Source organism: Bubalus kerabau, chromosome 17 (assembly GCF_029407905.1).
Source record: "Bubalus kerabau isolate K-KA32 ecotype Philippines breed swamp buffalo chromosome 17, PCC_UOA_SB_1v2, whole genome shotgun sequence".
NCBI classification, from domain to species: Eukaryota; Metazoa; Chordata; class Mammalia; order Artiodactyla; family Bovidae; genus Bubalus; species Bubalus kerabau.
In genome coordinates, this window is record NC_073640.1 from 62,961,198 (window position 1) to 62,988,355 (window position 27,158).

General features: G+C 44.7%; 1 protein-coding gene across 1 annotated transcript in view; it reads right to left on the reverse strand.

The window, feature by feature from the left end:
* Window positions 1-19,984, reverse strand: part of LOC129631081 (zinc finger protein 665-like) — a 33,360-nt gene extending 13,376 nt beyond the window's left edge. The window contains exons 1-3 of the mRNA XM_055551856.1: window positions 19,849-19,984; window positions 5,964-6,034; window positions 2,606-2,732 (exon numbers count right to left, since the gene is read on the reverse strand). Of these exons, the coding sequence (XP_055407831.1) occupies window positions 2,606-2,732; window positions 5,964-6,020 (184 nt within the window). The 5' untranslated portion in view covers window positions 6,021-6,034; window positions 19,849-19,984. The remainder of the gene's footprint in view (window positions 1-2,605; window positions 2,733-5,963; window positions 6,035-19,848) is intronic.
* Between the last annotated feature and the right edge of the window lie 7,174 nt (window positions 19,985-27,158).

Sequence of the window (27,158 nt, forward strand, 5' to 3'; positions counted from 1 at the left end):
CCCATCACTTCGTGGGAAATAGATAGGGAAACAGTGTCAGAGTTTATTTTCTGGGGCTCCAAAATCACTGCAGATGGTGATTGCAGCCATGAAATTAAAAGATGCTTACTCTTTGGAAGGAAAGTTATGGCCAACCTAAATAGCATATTCAAAAGCAGAGACATTACTTTGCCAACAAAGGTCCGTCTAGTTAAGGCTATGGTTTCTCCAGTGGTCATGTATGGATGTGAGAGTTGGACTGTGAGTAAAGCTGAGCACTAAAAAATTGATGCTTTTGAACTGTGGTATTGGAGAAGACTCTTGCAAGTCCCTTGGACTGCAAGGAGATCCAACCAGTCCATTCTAAAGGATATAGGTCCTGGGTGTTCTTTGGAAGGACTGATGCTAAAGCTGAAACTCCAATACTTTGGCCACCTCATGCGAAGAGTTGACTCATTGGAAAAGACTCTGATGCTGGGAGGGATTGGGGACAGAAGGAGAAGGTGAGGATAGAGGATGAGATGGCTTGATGGAATCACCGACTCAATGGACATGAGTTTGGGTAAACTCTGGAAGTTGGTGATGGACAGGGAGGCCTGGCATGCTGCGGTTCATGGGGTCGCAAAGAGTTGGACATGACTGAGCGACTAAACTGAACTGAAAAGAAAAGGAAATAAAAACAGCAGAGGATACATCACCAAATTGGCTTCTGACCCAAGTGCAGACTGGAGCAGCCCTGGGAAGTACCAGGACACAGCACATCCGGAGTCTCAATTGGGTAAAGGTCCCCAGCAGCCTGTCCACTCCATGAGTGAGGCTTTAACAGTGCAGTTCGGGGTTCCTACTTATTATCCCAGGATGCAAACTGATACCATCAATCTGTGAGCAAACAGCAGCTCTGGTTTCATCTTAACGCTGTTTGTCTTATGAAACTTGGATGTTCCTAAGCCTGGGGCTGGGTTTGTCAGAGCCTCTTTGAACAATCTCAAGGGTGAACAATCTCAAGATTTGTGTCCTAACTTATCTATGATGCTGCAATCCTTGCACTCACAGCAGGCAGTCAGGGTACTCACAGTCAGGGTGTGTCCAGGCAGGTTGGAGGCAAGCATAGAGGAATGCACTGCTTTGTCCTGAAGCCTAAACAGGATTATTTATTTAATTTCCCTAACACCCTGGTGGCCACATGGTAAAAAGTTAGCTTGCCGATGCGGGAAACATGGGTTCGATCTTTGTTCTGGGAAGATCTCACATGCCAGGGAGCAACTAAGCTGAAGGACAGATACTGAGCCTGGGTAGCAAAACTACTGAAGCACGTGTGCCTAGAGCCGATGCTCCACAACAAAAGAAGCCACCGTGATGAGAAGCCATGCACCCTGCAAGCAGAGAGTAGCCCCCACTTGTCTCAAATAGAGAAATGGCCATACGGGAAATAGACCCAGTACAGCCAAAAAAAAAAAAACCAAAAAGCCTTGCCTTTGTCTATGTGGGCACTAAAGCACCACTGGAGGGTGATGTACATTTCACAGGTCAAAGAACAGAGCAGAAAGTTGAAGAAAAATCTCCTGTGAGAGTTCACAAACACTAAATATCTGTTTTCTCACAGAACTCTCTCACTTCAAGAGTTTCCCAAACACGATGAATGGTGTGGCTTCCTCTCTGCCTTGTGACAGCTGACCTGAAGTCACACTGTTGATCCTTTCCCATTCATCTGATTTTCTGCTAATTAGAACCTCTTTCTCCACAATCCAGGGATCTTTCTTGTGCTATGAAAATAGAGTTATGATTCAGGTCAGAATCAGAAATTCCTGCTCAGAAGAAATGTCATACTTGGCTTCTTCCAGAATCCAAACTTTCTTTTTTTAAAATAAATGCATTTGCTATCTTTAATAATTTTGTTTATTCATTTACTTTGGCTGGAGTGAGTGATCCTTGCTGCTTGGACTTTTCCCCAAGTTGGGCAAGTAGGGGTTACTCTCCAGTTGCAGTGTTTTGGCTTCTCATTTGCTTTGCCTTCTCCTGGGTCCACGGGCTTCAGTAGTTGTCCCATGTGGGCTCAGTAATTGCAGCTTCCAGGTCTAGAATGCTGCTTTAGTAGTTCAGGCCCACGGGCTCAGCTGCTCTGTGTTGTGGGATCTTCCAGACCAGGGACTGAACCTGTGTCTCCTGCATTGGCAGGTGGAAAATCCCAGATCTTTTGTCAGTCAAGAAGTGAGAACAATATGACAGACAGAAAAATATTTCACATATTACTTTACTATTTGCCTCCTTCTGAATGCACAGGGAACAGTATAATATACAGTATAGTATGTATCAGGTATCTAGTTCCTTTCCAAGAGTTACTGAACCAAGAACACAGGGGTATAAAACAGGCAACTGGATATTTCAAAGTTTGAAATCACCTTTATAAACACTCAAGCTCTGGAAAAACTCCTTGTGTATCACACAGTGGGCAGGTCATCAGAAGGAAAGACAAGTTGGAACTCCCGATGCCAAACACGAAGCCTTACATGTCCGAGTGACAAGGTTTTCAGCTCAGTCAAGAAAAACAGGGCTCCCAAGAGACAGCAAGGGAAAATGCAGAGATACCCCAAAGTAGATCCCTACTTCAGAGGGAAGTGATCCTTACCCACAGACAGCAGGTTCCTGAGGGTCTCCACCATCACGTCCTTGTACAAGGTCCTCTGGGCAGGGTCCAGACAGTCCCACTCCTTGGGAGTGAAATCTATGAACACATCCTTGAAGGTCAACTGTGCCTGAAATGAAAACACATTTAACCAATGGGCCCTGAGGAGGGTTTTTATTTTCACAGAAAAGGATAAGAAGTGAGACAGGTAAGGTCTATTCAACTGAAGTAATATTCTGATATGTTCATGCAAATCTATATGGAGCAAATTGTTGCTCTCTAATTTAATCTCCTGTTTTTTCATAAGATGATGATATCCTCCAATCAACATGAATTCATCATGGGTGTGGACAAGACATGAAAAATATACAGATTACAATCAACAGTGGGTCGTTGATGCAGAAGTGTTACGTTCAACACACTGAGTGACATTCACTATCTAGATGAGTTACAGCAAGACTGCTGTCTTCAGAGAGGACAAAGTCCACAGTGGCTTTAAAAGAACACAGACTGTGATGAGGATGTCATCATCACACTCACGAGAGGTGTCTCAACACTTCATACACACTAAGCATTAGTCTAAAGACTTTACCCATATGAACTGGTCATCAACATAACAGCAACAGTAGAGAAAGATCTGTGTCCATCTTAGTGGGGAGAAAACTCTGTCACTCTAATAAATAGCTCTGATCAAACAGTTAAGAAATGAGGCAACAGCACCTGAGCTCAGGTGGTTGGGAGAGACAACTGAACCTAAGGAATCAAAGAGTTAAGTAACAGTATCAAAGACCATCCCCAGAGAGTTCCCTGAGAATACCTGAAACAAGTTCAAGGGAGCTGAAGGGCAATGAAACAGCATGAATAGTCACTGTACAGGGTCACCTCCTCTTCCCCTCAACCCACACAATGTCAATAATCTGACTACTATTTACATTATTCATGTGATGAAGTAGAAAGTATTAAAGGCCATGGAATACACACTTAAGATACAACTGCAACTGCTCTAAGCATAAACCGTATTTATGAGATGATTTTGTAATAAAATCATGGAGTTACATATCCATGCACTCATGCATGCACATGGAAACACACAATTGACTGAAACAAGAAGCTTTGTCTTTATTTTTTTCTTTCGTTCAATCAAAACTTAGTATCAACTCTGTGTCCCTAACTGGGAGTACAGCAGTGAACATGACGGAGCTTACCATCCTGCAGCCAGCCAGCCAATTACACCCATAGTTTTAACATCACTATTTTTGTATGTGCTCTGAAACAGGCCTGGTGCTAAGAGAAGATTCAACAGAAAGTCTTGACCTATACCGAGAAGTCAGACAAGGTCTCTGTGAGGAAGAAACACTTAGGATTGGCAAGGTGGGAAATGGAAGAGTTTTGTAAGCAGAGAGAAGAGCCTGAGTGCTCTGACACGGGAAGATATTTACTGAACAGAAAACCAGCCAGTGTGACTGCAACGTGGGAATGAAGACGGGGTAATGCCAGGAAGAGGCTGATTTCTGCAAGGCGTATAAATTGAGGACATTATTTCAAAAGCAACTGGACATGACTTAAGAATCTGCAGGAGGAAAGTTAGAGATTTAGGTTTGTTTTTCAGCACTCACTCTGCTATGTGAGGAGGTTGTTGTTCAGTTGGCTCAGTCATGTCAGATTCTATGGGACTCCATGGATTGTAGCCTGCCAGGCTCCTCTGTCCATGGGATTCTCCAGGCAAGAAAACTGGTGTGGGCGGCCATTCCCTTCTCCTACATTTTGGCATCTTTAGCACATTAAAAGTGAGTCAAATTTAAGTTTGATTCAGTAAGTTTGTTAACATTCTATTTCATTTTTACAGCTTATCTGGTTTGTTTATGCTGGGCCTTCGTTGCTGTGACCCAGCTGTCTCTACCTGTGACTGCACTGCATGGAGTTGTGGCTGCAGGGCCCAGGCTCTCATTGCAGTGGCCTCCCTTGTTTCGGAAGACAAGCTCAAGCATGCGGGCTTCAGTAGTTAAGGATTCCGGGCTCCAGAGCACAGCCATGGCAGTTGTTGGGCATGGGCTTAGTTGCTCTGTGGCATCTTCCAGGAATTGGGATGGAACCTGTGTCCCCTACATTGGCAGACACATTGCTATCCACTGTATCACCAGGGAAGTCCTCAACATTATCTTATACTATTAAAAACATAAAAAGTAGTACAAGCAGAAAATAATACAGAAAATACTTTAACGCCAATCTGTATAAAATACCTGTATTTAAAAATAATATGACGGCATACCTGGTGGATCAGTGGTAGAGTCCACTGACCAATGTAAGAAACACAGGTTGTTGCCTGGCCCGTTAAGATCCCACATGCTGAGGGGCAACTAAGCCTGTGAGTCTCAATTCCTGAGCCAGAGCTGTAGAGCCCAGGAGGTGAAACTACTGAAGCCAGCGCACTCTAGAGCCTGGGCTGCAAGACAAGAGAAGCCACCACAATGGGAAGTGTGCCCACCGCAGCCAGAGTGGTCACCGCTCTCCAGAACTAGGGAAAAGACACTGAGGCAATGAAGTCAGAGTACAGGAAATAAATATATTTTAAAAGTAATAATGTGATTTTTATCATTAATTTTAGGTATGTACTTATTAACAAACTCCAAAATTTATGATTTTATTCCACTAAGAAAATACTGAATCAAGATTAGTAAAGTTGGAGAATTCCCTCATGGTCCAGTGGTTAAGATCCCTCACATCCACTGCAGGGTTTCAGGTTCGAGCCCTACTCAGCGAACTAAGACCCTAGAAGCTAAATCATGTGGTCAAAAAAGAAAGAAAAAAAAATTAGTAAGCCCAATTTCACAGTTTAAATTAGATGGTGTAATGAAACACTCCCTAGCCCTGACATCTCTTTCTGAACGTTCCATTCCATTCCCAAACACTTAAGTTTTCAGGGAGGTGCTCATTTAGTTTTAAATGTACTATAAAAAGTGAGAACTGATTTCCCCTCATTGGCCTCTTTGGCAGATTTTAACATGTACCGTACATGTTAATACCTAAGGTCCACCTACAGCTTCTTTACCCTGATTGACAGAGAGCAGACAGAGCATCCACATGGGCCATAAGCAACCCCTGCTGCCCAACAGCACTGAGGCCCTGTCTTCAAACCGTGGGTGATAAGCCCTGCCCAGGGGAGCCCCCTCCCAAGGTCCAGGTCACCGGGTCATGGGGAGACGGGATCTAAGTGGAGATGCCAGGCCTTGAGGGAAGGCCCCGGCTGAGTATGCATGTACAAGAGTCAGACAGGATACTTCAGAGTCAGACACGATTAGCGAGTCCAGAGAAGGGCATTTCAGGAAGGCAGTGTGAGAATCCATTGAGAATATGACCTTACAGGAGAAAGAGCCATGCCTGACTCCTGTTCTTTCCTCTTCTGGGCTTCTTCGTCCATGAGTCTTCTCAGTTCTATCATGAAAGTGGAAAACATGCTGTTTAGTGCTTAGGGTCAACACATTCCCTTCCTGAGCCACAACCACACACACAGGGAAGCCCTCACCATGTGGAACGGACAGTTTTCTGGGCCCACTGTTTCAAGAGGGACTCAAGATAGTCAACTCCCACAGAGAGACCAACACGGGACTTTCCCACACTTTACCTCGGATCACACTGCCCTCCTGGTGAGGCCTTATGTACACAGAAGCAGGGGGCACCTCTGCTGACCCCACGATCCCCTTCAGGTCACACAGCAGGCCCTGGTCCAGCCCCACTCAGAGCAGAGCACCCTCCCCTCCCCCAGGGCCTGATCTCAGTCTCAGAAGTGGAGGCTAAGAGCCCTGGTGCTCAATGCAGGATCCAGATCGGAATCATCCGCGGCCTGTGCCCATTCCTGGGGCGAGGCCCGACTTGAGATCTTGAGAGGCGTGTCTTTTGGGGGAGGGGTACAAAACATGCCCGGGCAAAATGCCTCATGATCTCATGTGAAGCCTGGGTTGATCACTAGTGAAGGATTCAGGCCAGGCCACCTCCCACTTTCTTCTTTTCCAGCTTTACTGAGACTAACGTGAAGAGTTATGTGTACATATACCATACACCATGTGATCATGTGACACGTGTCCACAGTGAAATATTTATCACAATCTACGAACCAACACATCCATCACCTCCAAATTCCCATGTTCTGTGTGTGGTGAAAACACTGACGACATACTCTGCTGACAAATTCCCAGCATGCAGTAACAGAATAGAATTAACTATGGTCAGCGTGCTGCACACACCTCCCCAGGACGCATTCATTTTACAACTCAAAGTCTGTACCACCCTTCGACCAACATCTCCCCAACCTCCCCACCTCCCAGCCCCAGATAGCCACCATCCCACTGTCTAGTACTAGTGAGTTTCACTTTTTTACATTCTACATATAAGGAAGCCCATACAATATCAGTGTTACCCTGTCTGTCCTAATTCACTTAGCATAATATTCTCTACATTCATCCAAGCTGTCCCAAGTGACAAAAATCTCCATCTACACAGGAAGGGATAAGAAAACCTTCCTTAGTGATCAACGCAAAGAAATAGAGGAAAACAATAGAATGGGAAAGACTAGAGATCTCCTGAAGAAAATAAAAGATACCAAGGGAACATTTCAAGCAAAGATGGGCACAAAAACGGACAGAAATGGTATGCACCTAGCAGAAGCAGAAGATATTAAGAAGACATGGCAAAAATACACAGGAGAACTGTACAAAAAAGATCTTCATGACCCAGATAACCACGATGGTGTGATCACTCACCCAGAATGAGACATCCTGGAATGCAAATTCAAGTGGGCCTTAGGAAGCACCACTACAAACAAAGCTAGTGGAGGTGATGGAATTCCAGCTGAGCTATTTCAAATCCTAAAAGATGATGCTGTGGAAGTGTTGCACTCAATAAAACAGCCAATCTGGAAAACTCAGCAGTGGCCACAGGACTGGAAAAGGTCAGTTTTCATTCCAATCCCAAAGAAAGGCAATGCCAAAGAATGTTCAAACTACCGCACAATTGCACTCAGCTCACATGCTAGCAAAGTAATGATAAAAGTTCTCCAAGCCAGGCTTCAACAGTATGTGAACTGTCAACTTCCAGATGTTCAAGTTGGATTCAGAAAAGGCAGAGGAACCAGAGATCAAATTGCCAACATCCACTGGATCATCAAAAAAGCAAGAGAATGCCACAAAAACATCTACTTCTGCTTTATTGAATATGCCAAACCCTTTGACTGTGTGGATCACAACAAACTGTGGAAAAATCTTAAAGAGATGAGAATACCAGACCACCTGACCTGCCTCTTGAGAAATCTGCATGCAGGTCAAGAGGCAACAGTTAGAACTGGACATGGAGTAACAGACTGGTTCCAATTTCGGAAAGGGGTTCATCAAGGCTGCATACTATTACCCTGCTTACTTAACTTACACGCAGAGCACATCATGCAAAATGCTGGGCTGGATGAAGCGCAAGCTGGAATCAAGATTGCCGGGAAAAATATCAGTAATCTCAGATATGCATATGACACCACTCTTACGGCAGAAAGTGAGGAAGAACTAAAGAGCCTCTTGATGAAAGTGAGAGAGTGAAAAAGTTGGCTTAAAACCCAACATTCAGAAAACTAAGATCATGGCATCTGGTCCCATCACTTCATGGCAAATAGCTGGGGAAACAGTGGAAACAGTGACAGACTTTATTCTGGGGGGCTCCAAGATCACTGCTTATGATGACTGCACAAATGAAATTAAAAGACGCTTGCTCCTTGGAAGAAAAGCTATGTCTATGACCAACCTAGATAGGATATTGAAAAGCAGAGACATTACTTTACCAACAAAGGTCTGTCTAGTCAAAGCTATGGTTTTTCCAGTAGTCATGTATGGATGTGAGAATTGGAGTATAAAGAAAGCTGAGTGGCTAAGAATTGATGCTTTTGAACCATGGTGTTGGAGAAGACTCTTGAGAGTCCCTTGGACAGCAAAGAAATCCAACTGGTCAATCCTAAACAAAATCATTCCTGACTATTCATTGGAAGTATTGATGCTGAAGCTGAAACTTCAATACTTTGGCCACCTAATGCAAAGAACTGAGTCACTGGCAAAAACCCTGAAGCTCGGAAAGATTGAAGGTGGGAGAAGGGGATGACAGAGGGTGAGATGGTTGGATGGAATCACCGATGCAATGGACATGAGTTTGAATAAGTTCCGGGAGTTGGTGATGGACAGGGAAGCATGGTGTGCTGCTGTCCATGAGCTGGCAGAGTCAGACATGGCTGAGCAACTGAACTGAACTGAATATGCCATTACAAGTATGTGTGTATATTTGCCTGGGTTACCAATGAGGACTTCCCTGGGAGCTCAGAAGGTAAAGAATCTGCCAGCAATGCAGAAGACCCAGATTTGACCCCTTGGATGGAAAGATCCCCTGAAGAAGAGAGTGGTAACCCACTCCAGTATTCTTGCCTAGAGAATTCCATGGACAGAGGAGCCTGGCAGGGTACAGTCCCTGGGGTCACAAAGAGTATGACATGACTGAGTGACTAACACTTACATTTACATGTTTTCAACCTGGATCCTGGGGCTCTTTAATCAATAGAAATAGTTATGAGACCAGAGGGGAATTTCAAGAAAGGCTTTATTGGGACTCTTGCTGCAGTAAGGAGGGACAGAAAAAGAAGTGTGTGCCCCTGCTCCTCCCAAAGAGCGGGGTGAGCTGATCCCTTTGGTTAAGGCTGGAAGGAAGCTGAGGTGATCTGCTCTGCCTCGGGCCCCCCAGTGGTGCTGTGAGCAGGGATCAGGGGAAGTGACCTGATTTTGCTTCTGGAGCCTCAGAAATCAAGCTTGGTTTGTGGTACTTTTACTTATTGTTCAGAATTGCTGTCTGCTCATGAATGTGGTTATAGTTTCTTTGTTCAATTACACTTTCTTTGTGGTCTGTTGCCCGAGAAGACATTCGTCCAGGTGCAAGAACTGCAGTAAAAGGTCCCAGGACCCAGCCTGTCTCATACACACATCACGGTTTCATCATCCACTTGGCTGAGCACAGACATGCAGATTGTTTCTACAACATATGGCTGTTGTGAATCATACAGTATGGGTTACGGGAGTGCTGGTTACTCCTGCAAAATACTGATTTTTGCACAGAACTTCCCTGGTGGTCCAGTGGTGAAGAATCTGCCTAGCTCTGTGGGGGATGTGGGTTCAATCGCTGGTGGGGGAACTAAGATCCCAAAGGCAGCGGAGGGACTAAGCCCGAGCACCACACTAGAATTTCAGTGCACTGAAACCAAAGATCCTGCAGGACGCAGGCAAAGCCAAATACATAAACAATGTTTAAAATTTTGCTTTTCTTAGCTATATAATTAGAAGTGTGATTGCGCGATCCTATGCATGTTCTATTTTTAATCTTTGGGTAACTCCGTACTGTTTTCCATGTACCATTTACATTGCCTTCAACCATTTACAACCATTAACTGTACTGTGCATGTACATGGCAGACGCCCGAGACCTGTAAAGACGTATGAGAGAACAGTAGAGGAATCCACTGCGCTGGCAGCAACAAGTAGCAGCTGCGTCATCTCCAGAATAAGCCTCTGTACTACAGGTTCCTGTGGAGCTGATAACCCTCGGATTCTAAGAACAAGCCTTCAGTGCATCATGGAAAAGTCTTCTGCCATCAAAGCTGAGGTCCAACCATTACCCTTTGAGGCTGAAAGAAACTTCCAAACCTGCATCTGGGCCAACACACTCCCCAGAGACCTAGTAATAATCCACCCATCCTGCTAGGCAATCCCCAGAAAGTTCCAAGCCTTAACAACTCCTGTGTTAATGATGGAATAATACACACGAAGACGCCCAAACACCAATCAGACTCAAGACATCTTATCAGTCACAGTGACCCCCAGCGGCCCCAAACTGTCATCACCAAAATCTAATAATACAAGACAGATGTGTAGGCTGATGCACACGCCCCAATGCAACTTCAACATCTTCCAAGGAACACGCCAACTTTTCTTTTTTTACCTTCCATCTGAAATCTTCATTAGCAACTCAAACTAACAGAAAAACTATAGGTAATCCGCAAAGTGATCTCTAGAATTTTAATGACAGTTATTCTAAGGGCCTGATTCTCACCTTCCCTAAAGACCCCACAGAATGCACTGTGTGGAGGGGGTGCTGTGGGGCACCTCCTGGATCCCATCCCCCTTCTCTGTGACCACTGTGCCCATCCTCCTGCACCCAGACCTCCCTGTGGGCTCAGCTCAGGCCTTGATTCTAACACACTGCAGGGTAACAGTCCTCAACCCAATTCCACTTCCTTCCTTCCTTCAGAGGTGTGATCATGTGTTTCCCAATGAAACCCAGTCATGTAAACCTCAGTCACAGCATCTGTGTCCCAGGGAAACTGAGCTAAGACACTATGGCATGCTCACCATTCCACGCAGCCCACAATTGGCCATGAGCCCACATTCAGGTCCTCCAGGTAGAACTGAGACCACCTTTGTCAACAGTTCCACACACCCCATGATCCCACAAGTACGAATGTCTCTATCTCTCTTTCTCTCTCACACACACATACACACACACACACACACCCATTCATTGGGTTCATCCAGAGGCCTACTCTTGCTGCCATAACCCTCCTGGAGACTCTGACAAGCTCCCCTTCACTTTCCCCCATTTTTCTACCTCTTCATGCATGGTTGAACAAGAGGGATAAACAGCAGAGACCAAGGGCATGAGCATCACAACAGAGCTGCGCACAAGCTGCAAATCCAAGGACACTCAGCACTCAGTACAGAGACCAAGGAAGTGGCCCTCCTGGGAAAACCTGCCAGCAACTTGGGACATCAGAGTTTTACAGGCCCTTGAGATTTGGTTGGATTGAGGGCAGTGAAGAATTAACAAACATAGAGAGACCCAGTCTCACTGACCCCTGTTCTCCCCAGTGAGAGCTAACTGGAAGATATCCCAGATCTTTAAGGGGGGGGGGGGGACTCCCTCATATCCCCTTGGATTCCAAACCTTCTGGCCACTCTAACCACAGTAAACTCAGCATCCCCTGATCTGAGCAGATAAACTGCTGGAAGGCAGAGCTGCTGTCTAAGATGGCAACTGGTCCCTGGGTGGACAGAGCTTAGAAGACCTGGGGGCTGCAGTGAGGAGTGACACAGCAGACTAAAACATGGGGACATCTCAAGACACTAGACCTATCAGGCTCATCAGGACTCCCCATATCTTTTGCTTTTCAGTGATTAAGTGTCCACATGGGGTAAGGATCAATTAGAGTTGAAATGTCCAGAACAGATACAGAAACCATCACCACCTACCCTGTCCCCTCTGTCTCCCCTGAGAATTCTTCAGCCCAACCCACATTCCCAGTCCTCACCCCCAGAGTGAGATGCTGTGAGCATCCAGGGAGGAAGAGGAACACGGTGCATCCTTCAATGCAGGGAAAAGAGGAAAGACTCCAAACAGTCAAAGGCCAAGGGCATTTCTGATGAAGGTGATTAATATAGAGGCAGTAAACCTGGTTAATGTGACAGAGAATATGAGAAAGAGACAGGGAGACCTCGCTGGCCTAGACCTGAAAGAACAGAAAGAGCAAGGGCCACAGTGATTAATGACCAAAGACAGGTGTAGAAACTAAGATCCAAGACAGTGAAGGTTTTGGTGTCTATGAGCAAGGACTAAGTGGATGTGACCAGGACAGCCTGACCATGAGAACGGGGTCAGCTCCCAGGATGAGGCTGGAGACACTGGCAGTGACCTGAGGCTGACAAAGGACTGTGGAGCCATCTGAGGAGTCAGGATGCTGCCCTGAGGACATGGGGAAGCCAGTGAAGGTGGGAGGCCTCCCTGCAGATTGACCCTTATTCATAGAAGACATCTGCTGATAATCTATCTCACTCTAAGCATATGTTCCCGCCTCCATCCTACTGTTGTCCTTTTTCACTTTGCAAAACTGGGACCCATTTCAAATTCTAGTAACAACTGGGCTCTCCCTCCAAGAAGAACTGCCACACACAGTCACACACCTGATTTGGCCAATCATTTCATCGGTCACTGTTGCTCAGATTCTGGACCCGAGGGAAACATCATCAGATCACCTCCTTGCTCACTAGTTACCAGATCACATAAAAGAGAGGAAAATGGAGTATCAGACAAACGGCTTAAATTAGGTCGTGACTCTTTAATATAAAAGATCACTGACATTCTTCCTAAGTACTCGTCAAAACAGTCTATATCTCTTTACTAGTTACCAGAAAAATGCTTCAAAAATATAACATCAAGAATAAACAGCAAATGGGCCTCAAATAAACATAAAACAGAGCTAAACTGAATCAGCTTGTTAAAAATTTTTCCACTGAATTATGGTGTCAAGTGAAAAAAAAAAAAAAAAAAACTTTTGAGAACACAGCATACTTAGAAAACAATGACATGAACTATTTACAGGAGGGTAACAAATCTTATTTCCGAAGCGAATAATTCTTTACAAGAAAGTTGGTACTGAATGATCTAATCTATCCCAAGCTACAAAAAGAATTAAATGTACAGAAAGGAGAAAGCAAAAAGGAAAATGATCACAAAGAACATATTTAATGTTCCTGGAAAAAGCACTATGTAGTAAGAGAGTCAGTCAGTTCTGCATATGGATGTTATCTTTTAATACAAATAATTACAAAAGGCACAAGCCTTACAGACAGAAGTTTTGCAATTCTCATCCGTATAATGTAAAGAAACAAGTTTTAAATTTATTAGATCCTAAAGCCAAAAATCAATGTGGTGGTTTTGTCACTAAGTCGTGTCAGACTCTTGCGATCCCATGGACTGTAGCCCGCGACGCTCTTCTGTCCATGGGATTCTCCAGGCAAGAATACTGGAGTGGGTTGCCATTTCCTTCTCCAGAGGATCTTCCCCACACAGAAATTGAACTTGGGTCTCCTGCATTGCAGGCAGATTCTTTACTGACTGACCTATGAGGTAAGGCAAAAATCAATGTATCACAACTTCATAATACTTATCCAACCAATTCAACACTTTCCTGGATCTAGTCCTCTCCCCCACCTGCACACTACTTGTTTCCACTTCATTTAGTTGATCTGTGTCCCTACTTCTTTCTCCGTCTCCCTTTCTCTTCCCCTCTGCTCTCCAGCTGTCCTCCTCTCTACTTCTTCCCTGACTCCCATCTGGCCTCTCGCTGCCATCTGTTCCCTGTAAAATGCTTCTAATCCAACCTCCCTGATGATCCTAAATCTCCATGAATTTCTGCCTTTCTTCCTCCATCTCTGCCCTCCCTTCCTCCCAACTCTCTGGCACTCCCAAGTGGATATGCTTCCTTTCACCTTGCTTGCTTTCTCAGCTCCTCCAATTACTGGATGTGAGTCAAAGTCGCTCAGTCCTGTGACTCTTGCGACCCCATGGCTGTAGTCCATGGAATTCTCCAGGTCAGAATACTGGAGTGGGTAGCTGTTCCCTTATCCAGGGGATCTTCCCAACCCAGGGATTGAACCCAGGTCTCCCGCATTGCCAGCGGGTTCTTTAGTAGCTGAGCCACGAGGGAAGCCCGATCACTACGGGTCCCCTTTCTCTCCCAGCAGGATATTGCTCTGTAAGCCAAGGTTCCAACTCTTGTATCCCCTTTGCGGGCTCTCTGTGTGAACTGCCTCTCCACTGTCGCCTTCTTTGGGACCCCTGATTCCCAGCCCCTCTACCTGAAGGCTATAGAAAGGGTGGGCAGAGGATCAGATGGTTAGATAGCATCCCTGGGCTCAATGATTATACAGTGGAAGTGAGAAATAGGTTTAAGGGACTAGATCTGACAGATAGAGTGCCTGATGAACTATGGACGCAGGTTTGTGATATTGTACAGGAGACAGGGATCAAGACCATCCCCATGGAAAAGAAATGCAAAAAAGCACAATGGCTGTCTGGGGAGGCCTTACAAATAGCTGTGAAAAGAAGAGAAGTGAAAAGCAAAGGAGAAAAGGAAAGATGTAAGCATCTGAATGCAGAGTTCCAAAGAATAGCAAGAAGAGATAAGAAAGCCTTCCTCAGCAATCAATGCAAAAAAATAGAGGAAAACAATAGAATGGGAAAGACTAGAGATCTCTTCAAGAAAATTAGAGATACCAAGGGAACATTTCATGCAAAGATGGGCTCGATAAAGGACAGAAATGGTATGGACCTAAAAGAAGCAGAAGATATTAAGAAGAGGTGGCAAGAATACACAGAAGAACTATACAAAAAAGATCTTCACGACCAAGATAATCACTCATCTAGAGCCAGACATCTTGGAATGTGAAGTCAAGTCGGCCTTAGAAAGCATCACTACGAACAAAGCTAGTGGAGGTGATGGAATTCCAGTTGAGCTATTTTAAATCCTGGAAGATGATGCTGTGAAAGTGCTGCACTCAATATGCCAGCACATTTGGAAAACTCAGCAGTGGACACAGGACTGGAAAAGGTCAGTTTTCATTCCAATCCCAAAGAAAGGCAATGCCAAAGAATGCTCAAACTACCACACAATTGCACTCATTTCACATGCTAGTAAAGTAATGCTCAAAATTCTCCAAGCCAGGCTTCAGCAATGCGTGAACCGTGAACTTCCTGATGTTCAAGCTGGTTTTAGAAAAGGCAGAGGAACCAGAGGTCAAATTGCCAACATCTGCTGGATCATTGAAAACGCAAGAGAGTTCCAGAAAAACATCTATTTCTGCTTTATTGACTATGCCAAAGCCTTTGACTCTGTGGATCACAATTAACTGTGGAAAATTCTGAGAGAGATGGGAATACCAGACCACCTGATCTGCCTCTTGAGAAATCTGTATGTAGGTCAGGAAGCAACAGTTAGAACTGGACATGGAACAACAGACTGGTTCCAAATAGGAAAAGGAGTACGTTAAGGCTGTATATCGTCACCCTGCTTATTTAACTTCTATGCAGAGTACATCATGAGAAACGCTGGGCTGGAAGAAGCACAAGCTGGAATCAAGATTGCTGGGAGAAATATCAATAACCTCAGATATGCAGATGACACCACCCTTATGGCAGAAAGTGAAGAGGAACTCAAAAGCCTCTTGATGAAAGTGAAAGTGGAGAGTGAAAAAGTTGGCTTAAAGCTCAACATTCAGAAAACGAAGATCATGGCATCCGGTCCCATCACTTCATGGGAAATAGATGGGGAAACAGTGGAAACAGTGTCAGAATTTATTTTGGGGGGGCTCCAAAATCACTGCAGATGGTGACTGCAGCCATGAAATTAAAAGATGCTTACTCCTTGGAAGAAAAGTTATGACCAACCTATGATCAACCTAGATAGCATATTCAAAAGCAGAGATATTACTTTGCCAACAAAGTTTTGTCCAGTCAAGGCTATGGTTTTTCCTGTGGTCATGTATGGATGTGAGAGTTGGACTGTGAAGAAGGCTGAGCGCCGAAGAATTGATGCTTTTGAACTGTGGTGTTGGAGAAGACTCTTGAGAGTTCCTTGGACTGCAAGGAGATCCAACCAGTCCATTCTGAAGGAGATCAGCCCTGGGATTTCTTTGGAAGGAATGATGCTGAAGCTGAAACTCCAGTACTTTGGCCACCTCTTGTGAAGAGTTGACTCATTGGAAAAGACTCTGATGCTGGGAGGGATTGGGGGCAGGAAGAGAAGGGGACGACAGAGGATGAGATGGCTGGATGGCATCACTGACTCGATGGACCTGGGTCCGAGTGAACACCGGGAGTTGGTGATGGACAGGGAGGCCTGGCGTGCTGCGATTCATGGGTTCGCAAAGAGTCGGACACGACTGAGCGACTGAACTGAACTGAACTGGACTCAATGAACATGAATTTGAGCAAACTCTGAGAGATATAGGGGTCGCAAAGACTCGGACTGAACAACACCTTCCTATTTTGCTCACCTTTAACTCTCTGGAGATCCTGCTTTTTTCTAAACTTCTGTCCTTGCCTACCCGCAACCTTCAAGAATTCCTCTTTCTTGTTTCCGTCTCTTTGCAAGTTCCTCACCAATTCTCTTGTCATCGATTCTTCCTCAGGCTTTTTTCAGTTTTCTATTTCTCTCGCAGTCGATGTCTTTGCTTCTCATGACACCCCACCCCACCCCACCCTACCCCACTATTTACTGGAATGGCGGCTGAATAAGAAGCCCTCCTCCTGCAAGAGCCAAATTTCAGCTGGTGGAATTTGGGATGGAAGAACCACGGGGGTCAAGTGGTTGGCCCAGGTCACCCACCCCAACACAGGATCAGGGGAAAGGTCATTATGAAGACAACGCCCGAGAAGATATGGACGCTGAGACGGAGTGGGTCTCAGGAGCGGGGCGCGCTCCCCAGAATCCCAGGACCTGGGAGGGGACGTGGCTTCCAGGGGCAGAGAAGGCGAGGCTGAGGACTGAGGAGCATAAATACCCACCTCATGGAAGAGAATTTTATGCGGTGCAGGAAGTGCAGAGGGGACAGTAAATGGTTTTAAGACTGGAAGGAGGTGCGAAACGCAGCGTTTCCAAGTTCTAAAAGCAGGAACGGGCTTTAGTGCAGACTACACCAAAAGGGAGGCACCCCTTCACCGCTCACGGAGACGTCTGAATTTGCTGGGGTTGGTGGGGCGGGCGCGGGGATTTAGAATCAGCAGAGAGCCTCAGACCCGGGGTACCAAGGGAAGCCGAATGAGAGCGGCACGTGCGACTAAGAGAGAAACTCACGCCGCGCTGCTGAGACAGCTGCACCGCCGATTCTCCGCTTCCGGATGTGGGAAGCTGCGCGGACCGGCAGTGAAATGGTGGGGGCGGCCTGAGGAAGAGGAGACAAGCTGTCGTGGAGGGAAGGAAGTCGGGTCTGCCCTGCACCTTGGGAAGGTGAGGCGGGCGGGGCCGAACAATTCAATAGTGTAATCTCTGAGGAAGCTCGACTGCAGGAAATTAAAAGACATCTGCTTCCTGGAAGTTAAAAAGCAAAGGCATCACACTGACAACAAAGGTCCCTATACTCAAAATAACATAATGTTAGTAGCTCAGTCGTGTCCGACTCTTTGCGACCCCATGGAGTCAGACTCCTCTGTCCGCCAGGCTCCTCTGTACCGGGAATTCTCCAGGCAAGAATACTGGAGTGGGTGGCTATTTCCTTCTCTAGGGGATCTTCCTGACCTACGTATCAAACCATGTCTCCTGCAATGCAGGCACATTCTTTACTATCTGAGCCACCAGGGAAGCTCAGATATAATATAAGTGCTATGGAAATAGTTGAGATAAGTGGCAAATTCAAGTTGTGTTTTTTGGAATATCATGGAATTTTTTCGCCAAATATTTTCCATGCTTTGATTGAATCCATGGATATGCATATACAAAGGGTCGACTGTATTTTCTTCTCTCCAAATATCAAATTCCTAGCAAATATGTAATATCATATACAGTTTCAAATTAAATTCATGGGTTTTTTAATTTTGCTTTAACCTGCCATGTAACATACTGCCGTTGAGTCTTGGATGTGGCATCTAACCAAAAACAGCTGCATATGGTAACCCTCTGTATGAGAGGTGTAAATAGGTAAGAAGATATTTTTGTGGACAATTTTTAAAACAAGATAAATGGCATTATCAACATTATTCACGACTTAAATACTATGTATACATTACAGATCATCTCCATTTCAACAATTATGTAAGGGGAACACTAGAAAATAAAAATTTTATAATGTTCTTATGCAGTGCTTAAGCAAATGAATGTTTTATCTGAAGAGCCTATGATATAAAAATTAGAATCAAAGTTTTGCTTTTTGAATGCTGGTCCATAAAGAAGGCTGAACATAGAAAAATTCATGTTTTTGGACTGTGGTGCTGAAGAAGACTCTCGAGAGTCCCTTGGACAGCAAGGCGAGTCATCTAGGACCATCAATCTCTTGGGGCTGCTTTTAGGAGAGCAGGAAGAACTCCATCTTGAGGCCTGTCAGCCATCTTAAGACATTAGGTAAACTGGGCCTGAACTTTGCCCAAGAATGAGGAAACCATCCTTAAAGTAAAACCAGGTCTCCTTCGAGACCTCTCTCCCCACAGATGGCAAAGATTGGAGTTAAGGTCAGGCTGCCCTGGTTAGATTAACAATGAAGATATCCCCTTTGAAACATAATTACTGTTCCCCTTTAACCTTAATTGTTAGTCTCCCTACACCTACAGGTTGTAAAACTAAATTATATACATCAAAAAAAAGTTGCGAACATGCAAATGCTCACTTAGTGAGGGGTATAAAACCGAATCTCTAGCAAATGTTGGGGTCCTTGTTTGGAACGGATTCCCCTGGGACGTGCTGGGGTAATAAAAGGTACTCCACTGTCTTGAGTGTCTTCCGAGGTGTGCTTTGCGACTCTGGATTCTCATTTTCCCATAACAAATCCTAAAGGAAATCAACCCTGAATATTCACTGGAAGGACTGATGCTGAATCTGAAGCTGCAATACTTTGGCTACCTGATGTGTAGAGCCGACTCATTGAAAAAGACCCTGATGCTGGGAAAGATGGAAGGCAGGCGGAAAAGAGGATGGGATTGTTGGATGTCATCACGGACTCGATGGACAGGAGTTTGAGCAAGTTCCGGAGATGGTGAAGGGCAGGGAACCCTGCCTGCTGCAGTCCATAGGCTTGCCAAGAGTCCGACAGGACTGAGCGACTTAACAACGACCCACTCCAGTATTCTTGCCTGGGAAATCCCATGGACACAGGAGCCTGGTGGGCTACAGTCCCTGGGGATCTCAAAGAGATCTGACTGAGCACTGCGACCATTTTATATTTCTCTTTGATTCTAATGTTCATACAAGTAACCAGCATCACTGAAAATAATCTCCTAAAATGAAGTCTTTGTAGTCAGTTTACTACCATGTTCATGTAAAACAGAAAAGGACAGTAATATGCCTCCCTAACACTCGAGAAAGAACTTCAGGTCAAGCACCAGTCCCAAAGCTGATATTCTCAACTAGTTCCTGAAGACGTGATTTGATACTTATAAAATTATCAAGTACCACGTCATAATTAAAATGACTTTTTCCTTATAAATTACTACGTATTTCGTGCACTGTATGTGTTACCTCAGGATCTTACATCGAGAGGAAATTAGACTCTGGGCCTCTCACAGCCAACAGCTGAATTTATTTGGGCTAGAGGAAGGGGTCGGGGAATAGGGAGGTGTGAAGTGACTGGAGACTACAGATAGGGAGAAGAGGGGACCCCACAGGCGCAGCTTAACAACAAAACCAAAAACAAGTACCTGACGTTTCCAATGGTCGACTGCGTCTACTAAGTCTCAGCTTCCGGAATTGGCTGTAGAATCGCTTGCGTCGAAGCGAGGATGCGCGACTCCTCAGCCATTGGTATCAGAAGAATGCCACAGCGAAGGTGGGGGGGGGGGGCGTAGGACACGCCCTGCGCCTCGCCTGGGCGTGTGAGGGGCAGAGCCAGCGGGGCCGAGCAAGGCCAAGAGGACCCCTGCTGTGTTCTTCCTTTTGGTTCCCAGGTATCTTGTCAGGGTTTAGAAGTACATGAGGGTCTTTCCCCTCTTGTGTTGCATCATTGATTCCTCATAACTGTAACAGTTTTAAAGTAAAAACTTAAAATTCCGTGGGACAATTGCATTGGAGAGTAAGGTTTCCTCTTAACAGGATTCCTGCTGATGAGGCTGAAGCAGTTCAGTATGGGAACTGAAACCTGGTGTGGTGCCCGGGCTGGTGGTGGGTAGGGGTTGATGTGGGGTGGCGGCTGGACCCAGAAATATTCCTGCAATTAGAATTAATTTAAGCAGTTTAAATAAACAAGAACTGGCTTTGTGTAGGGATGACAAGCTGGAATGTGAAACACACAGCTCTTAGTAAACACCTATAAGGAGAAAAATATCTTGACATTTCACTTCTTCAAAGATCAAGCTTATTAGTCACTGCAGCAGCCCAACGACAATGCACCCTGAGGGGAATGCAGGCTGGAGCAAAACGGGTACCATTCTGAGCTTCCGACATAGTAGCCTTGGTAAATCAGTAACAGCCCCTTGGGCCCATCGTCCTCCTCAGGAAGTCCAGTTAAGTTTAGGGGGGTCTCTCCTGGTTTTCAGATCTCCCAGTTATGGGGTGATGACCCCAAATTTTATTTCGCAGGGTATTAACGGTTAAAAGACACAGGAGTATCCTGGTTGAAAGATACTGGGATTTGCTCAGTTGAAAGCCACTCAGTGACAATTCCCTGGTGGTCCAGTGATAAAGAATCTGCCTGCCAATGCATGGGACACAGATTTGATCCCTGGTCTGGGAGGATACCATGTGCCTTGGAGCGACTAAGCCCAAGCAACACAAGTACTGAGCCTGTGTTCTAAAGCTTGTGCTCTGCAACAAGAGTAGCTATAGCAGTGAGAAACCAGCACAGCAATTAAGAGTAGTTCCTGCTTGCTGCAACTATAGAAAGCCCATGTGCAGTTCTCTCCGCTGCACAGAGAAAGGCTCAGCACAGCGGAAAGAAAAAAAGACACTGAGTGATCTGGACTGACCAAAACAAGGAGATTCAGAATGCCAGTCTCCAACCAAACACCAGCCACTTTTATATATTTTATGTACAGAATGTATAGCCCCTGCTCTCCGAAAGGAGAGAAAAGCCAGGAGCACAGTGAAGACCCAGCACGGCCAAAAATAAATTTTAAAAGTTATTAAAGAAGAGAGAAAAAATTTCCTGTAATGAGAAGTGCATTCTTCTTTATAGAAACTGTTTCTGTTCCATACTTATGATGCTTATGATGACATAGCTTCAAATACTTTTGAGAAAAACTTGTTTACATCATAATATGTCATATACATATAACATTATAAGTGAATACTTCCTCAACATAATGGAATGTCAAAAATTACTAGATCACTTGACAGTAATTAGGCAGTTTTAGTTTTTATTTAAAAATTATATATTCTCTCTTTTCTTTGTTGTTTCTAAAACCTCCGTCAGATGTGGACAACAGAGCAGAGTACAAAATAACATCTTGAGAAGACATTACAATTTAGTTTCACCAAAATTATCACCAACTTTGCACTATTTATAAATATTTCTATGTGTATTAACTGACTGAACTCAAGTCCTAAAGGAACTTTCTTCATGTTTATAGGGCAGCTACTATATTCCCTGTCATTGTCTTCTGTGCATTTTCACATTACAAAAGTCTCAAAATAACCCACCTACTTATGTATTTGTTAGTGTAAGGCAGAGAAGAAATGTAAATTAAACTTTAAATCTCAGTCACAACATGTGGACAGAAAAAATAACGCTAAGGAAAAACTTGAAAAAACAAAAGAAATAGGGTAGCATGATTTTAGAGAATCGCATTGAAACATGCATATTACCATATGTAAAATAGATAGCCAGTGGGAGTTTGATATATGACTGGGCATCCAGAGCCACTGCTCTGTGACAACTTGAAGGGATAGGGTGGGGAAGGAGGGAGGGGACACATGAATGCCTATGGCCGATTCATGTTGAGGTATGGCAAAACCCATCACAATATTAAAAAAAAAAAAAAAAAAAAAACTCAAGAAAAAGGAAATTCTACTACAGCTGACAATGAACTATGGAGCATATTTATTATTTCTATAATGTTACATCAACATTTTAATACGCTTTGGAAAACTGGACTTCTATTTAGTATTAATATTAAATATTTCTAAACATTACTGTTCATTAGGCTAGTGTAAAAATGTCTTAAGCAACAGATAGTAAATAGAAATTTTTCTGTTTAGTAAAACAGATAAATAGTAATTTACTACCATCTTCAACAACCATATAGAACAATGGAACATATCTGTACAGCAGGAAAAGGAATGTAACAAATTCATAGCATGAGTAAACATTCAGTGTTTTGTTAAACAGTCTCACTGTGGTTTCTCCATGTTTGACAACTGATACCTTTAGACTTTAAACCAACTGCTTCGTATGCTGCCTATATGGGCAGGCTGAGAAATTCCCATCAGGTTGGAAGTCTATAGTGCTCCAACTAGAAAGCTTCATCAGTTAACAAACCTTCTCATAACATATCATCTGTGCCAGTATCCAAACTAAACTTTGGGTTTGGTTCATTCTTGTGCTTTCGGTGACTTCAAAGTAACAAGAACAAAAATGTTGAGGATTGAATGTATGAAATTTCTGGTTTATCAAACAAACAAAAAAATGCCACCATGTAGTCTGCATTCTCAATGATATCTGGGACTTCCCTTGTGACTCAGGGATAAGGAATCGGCCTGCCAATGGAGGAGACGAGGGGTCAATGCCTGGTCCAGGAAATTCCCACATGCTGTGGAGCCACTGAGCCCCTGAGCCACAACTGTTCAGCCAATAATAAATAAATAATCACAAATAAATTATTTCAGAATTCTCCAAGGTCAAAAAGAGATACCACTTTTAACCTTAGTTCTGAAGTTTATTTCCTAATAGTTTACATGTTTATTTTTCTATTTTCACTTCATGTAAATCAGGCGCATACTAATGGTTTTATTTGGCAACAAAAGAGGACATAGGGAAATATCATACAGGAACATTCATAAACAGGGGAGTAGGTTTTAGGGGGCCAGAGTCTATAAAAGCTCCATGCAAATTATTAGTATATAATCCCCAAATTAACTATTCTTTGATTTCACCATGAAAAGAAACTCTAATAGATTCTTTCAACCTTGAGAGCCTTTTGGGGCATTCCTAGGTTCTGTTATGAAGAACTGAAATCAGATAAAACTGTGTTATTTGAAGCAAAATGATTGTTGTGAATAAAGAAATATTGATTATACGAATGCAGTGCTGCTGCTGCTGCTAAGTCGTTTCAGTCGTGTCCGACTCTGTGCGACCCCATAGACAGAAGCCCACCAGACTCCCCCGTCCCTGGGATTCTCCAGGGAAGAACACTGGAGTGGGTTGCCATTTCCTTCTCCAATGCAGGAAAGTAAAAAGTGAAAGTGAAGTCACTCAGTCATGTCTGACTTTTAGCAACCCCATGGACTGCAGCCTACCAGACTCCTCTGTCCATGGGATTTTCCGGGCAAGAGTAATGGAGTGGGGTGCCATTGCCTTCTCCGATACAAATGCAGTAACTCCTTCAAAATACTGATTTTTCACAGGACATTCCTGGTGGTCACAGGAATTCCAGGTTAAGAATCTGCCTTGCAACAAAGGGGACTCAATCCTTGTTCAATCCTTGGTTGGGGATGTAAGATCCCACATTCAGCAGAGCAACTAAGCCCAGGTACCGCAAAGACAGAGCCGGCATACTCCAGAGCCCCCCCCCGCCAGGATAGATCTCGTGACCCACAACTAAGGCCCATTGGAGTCAAATAAATAAATATTTTAAAAAATATAATGATTCTGCTTCCTTTGGGTATAAAATCAGAAGTGAGACTCTGAGATCCTATGCATGTTCTCTTTTTAATATTTGAGGAACCTCCGTACTATTTTCCATGTACTATTTACATTGCCACCAACCACTCACAAGAGTTCCTGTTTATCTGTATTGTGTAAGTATGTGGCACATGCACGTGATTTGGAAAGACATGGAGAGAACCCTACTGCACTGGCAGCAAGAAATAGCAGCTGCATCATCTCCAGAATAAGCCTTTGTACTACAGGTTGCTATGGAGCTGATGGTCCTCGGAGTCTACGAATAATCCTTCCCTGTGCCCGTGAGCTAAGTCACTTCAGTCACGTCTGGCTCTTTGCGACGCTATGGACTGTAGTCCACCAGACTCCTCTGCCCGTGGAGTAGGTTGCCATGCCCTCCTCCCGACTCAGGGATCAAACCCATGTCTCTTACGTCTCCTGCATTGGCAGGTGATTCTTTATCACTAGCACCACCTGGGGAGCCCGAGCTTTCCTTACATCCTGAGATTTAATGGCCCCTCCCTAATGAAATCCCTCTGCCATCAAAGTTTAGCACCATTTTCCTTCTAGGTTGAAAGACCTTTATGAAATTTCATTTGGTTCAACACACTCTCCACACATTCAGTAATAATCCATCCATCGTGCTGTGCAATCCCCAGAAAGATGCCAAGGCTTAATAACTCATGCATTTATGATGGAATAATACACATGAAGGCGCCCGAGCAGCAAACCGGATTCAAGACAGCTTCTTATCAGTCACAGTGACCTCTGCTGCAGCTGCTGCTGCTAAATCGCTTCAATCGTGTCCGACTCTGTGCGACCCCATAGACGGCAGCCCACCAGGCTCCCCCGTCCCTGGGATTCTCCAGGCAAGAACACTGGAGTGGGTTGCCATTTCCTTCTCCAATGCATGAAAGTGAAAAGTGAAAGTGAAGTCACTCAGTCGTGTCCGACTCTTCGAGACCCCATGGACTGCAGCCTACCAGGCTCCTCTGTCCATGGGATTTTCCAGGCAAGAGTACTGGAGTAGGGTGCCATTGCTTTCTCCCACAGTGACCTCAGCCAGCCCAAAAACTGTCATCTCCAAACTCTAATAATAAAAAGAAGATGTGTAGGCTGATGCACATGTCCTAGTGAGACTTCAACAACTTCCAAAGATACACTCCAAGGTCTTTTTTCCCTTCCAAATCCATCAGAAACCTTCTTCATTACAATTCAAAATAACAGAAAATACTAAAAGTAACCAACAATATCATCTCTGGGATTTTACCAACAGTTATTTTAAGCTATAGTGATTCTTGCCCTTCCAAAAGACATCACAAAATCCACTCCATGTCAATGCTGTGGGGAAACTTCTGGATCCCACCTCCAGGACCAATGCACCCATCCCTCCCTGTGGGCTCAGCTCAGGTCTTGATTCTAACACACTGCAGGGTAACAGTCCTCTTCCCAATTCCACTTCCTTCCTTCCTCCACAGGTGTGATCATGACCTTCCCAATCAACCAACGCAGACAAACCTCAGTCACACTATCTGTGTCCCAAGGAAACTGAGCTAAGACACTATGGCATGCCCACCCTTCCAGGCAACCCACAATTAGCCATCAGCCCACATCCAGGTCCTCCAGTCAAAACTGAGACCACCCTTGTCAACAGTTCCACACAACGTGATCCCACAACTGTTGCAGGGAAGAGCCAATTCTGATTCCAAGTTGGAACGGTTTCTTTGCCTTGCTTCTCACTGCTGTGGTTATTGTAATCATCCATAATGGCTGGCCTCAGAGGACCCTACCTCTTGCCCTGACTGTTAAACTAAAGTGCCTTTGTTGAACTCACAGGGAGATACTCTGACCTCCCAACATGTGAATGGCAGCAGGAAAGAAGAGATGAACACAGAAGGCTGGCTGTCCCCGAGATGTACTGCAAGACTGATGGCCCTTTTTACCTTACTTCCCCACTGCCTCTCCCTCTCGACCCTCCCTTCTGACTTTATTTCCTCACTGCTTCTTTCTCTAGTTTCAGAAAAGAATCTGGCATCCAGACACCAACAAGATGGCTATTTTGAGATATTAGTTAGCCATCTTTTTGGTTGGCTGGTTTTCAAAATGAAGTCCCATTGTTTGCCTCAAGAAGTCGTCTCCCCGAAGCACTGGCCTCTCTCACAGAACGAGCTTGAACTGGGTCACACCACTATGCTTGCAAAACACGCATACACCATTCATAGGGCTCATCCAGAGGCCGAAACCTGCCTCCTCTCACAACTCTCCTAGACCCCTGATAGCTTCCTCTCCACTTTCCCACATGTTTTCACCACTTTTCTGTGCTCTGTTGAGCAACAGGGCTAAACAGTAGAGACCACTGGGCCTGCGCAACACACAGAAAACACACAAGCCACAAATGCAAGGGCACTGGGCACTCAGTATGGAGACCAAGAAACTGGCCCTCCTGGGAAAACATGCCAGGAACTGGGATATCATAAAGTTTTAAAGGTCCTTGAGATTTGGCTCGATTGAGCTCAGTGAAGAAGTCACAGAGAAAGGCCCCAATCTCACTGCCGCCTGTTGTCCTTGACTGACCTAACTGGAAGATACCCCAGCTCTTTAAGGAAGCGGGGCCTCCTTCATAGCCCCTTAGATTCCAAAGCTTCTGGCCACTCTAACCTGAGTAAAATCAGTATCCCCCACTCTGAGTAGATAAACCTCTGAAAGCAGTGAGTTTCCCCACTACAGCCCTCATTATGAAGTCTCCCATTAACAGGATTACCAATCCTCACAGGCTTCCATTCTTAAGATCTAATTATCCAATCAGCCCACATGTTGCACACCAAGACCTGAGCCTATTAATAACCCTGACTACATCCCACGCAGCTGTGTACAGCACTCGTGTCACTGGCTTCACAATTCTAGGACAACCTCCCTTCTCTGATTAATTTTAATTAATGAAGACAACCCACTCCTACTCAACTCTATCAAAGGTCTGTTAGCTAGAAGCATTTTCAACCAGTTTTTTTTTTATCTCTGACAATATTCCACCAACAACATTCCCACAAATAACCAGGCCTCATTACTTGAAGCTAACTGCTGCTCCTTGTCCACCTGCCCCACATAATCATAGGTTTAGTGTAGCACTGACAGTCAACCTTGATGCACAAAATCTAAAACTATCCCTCAAATGTCTTCAGATTCTCCGATCTCTTA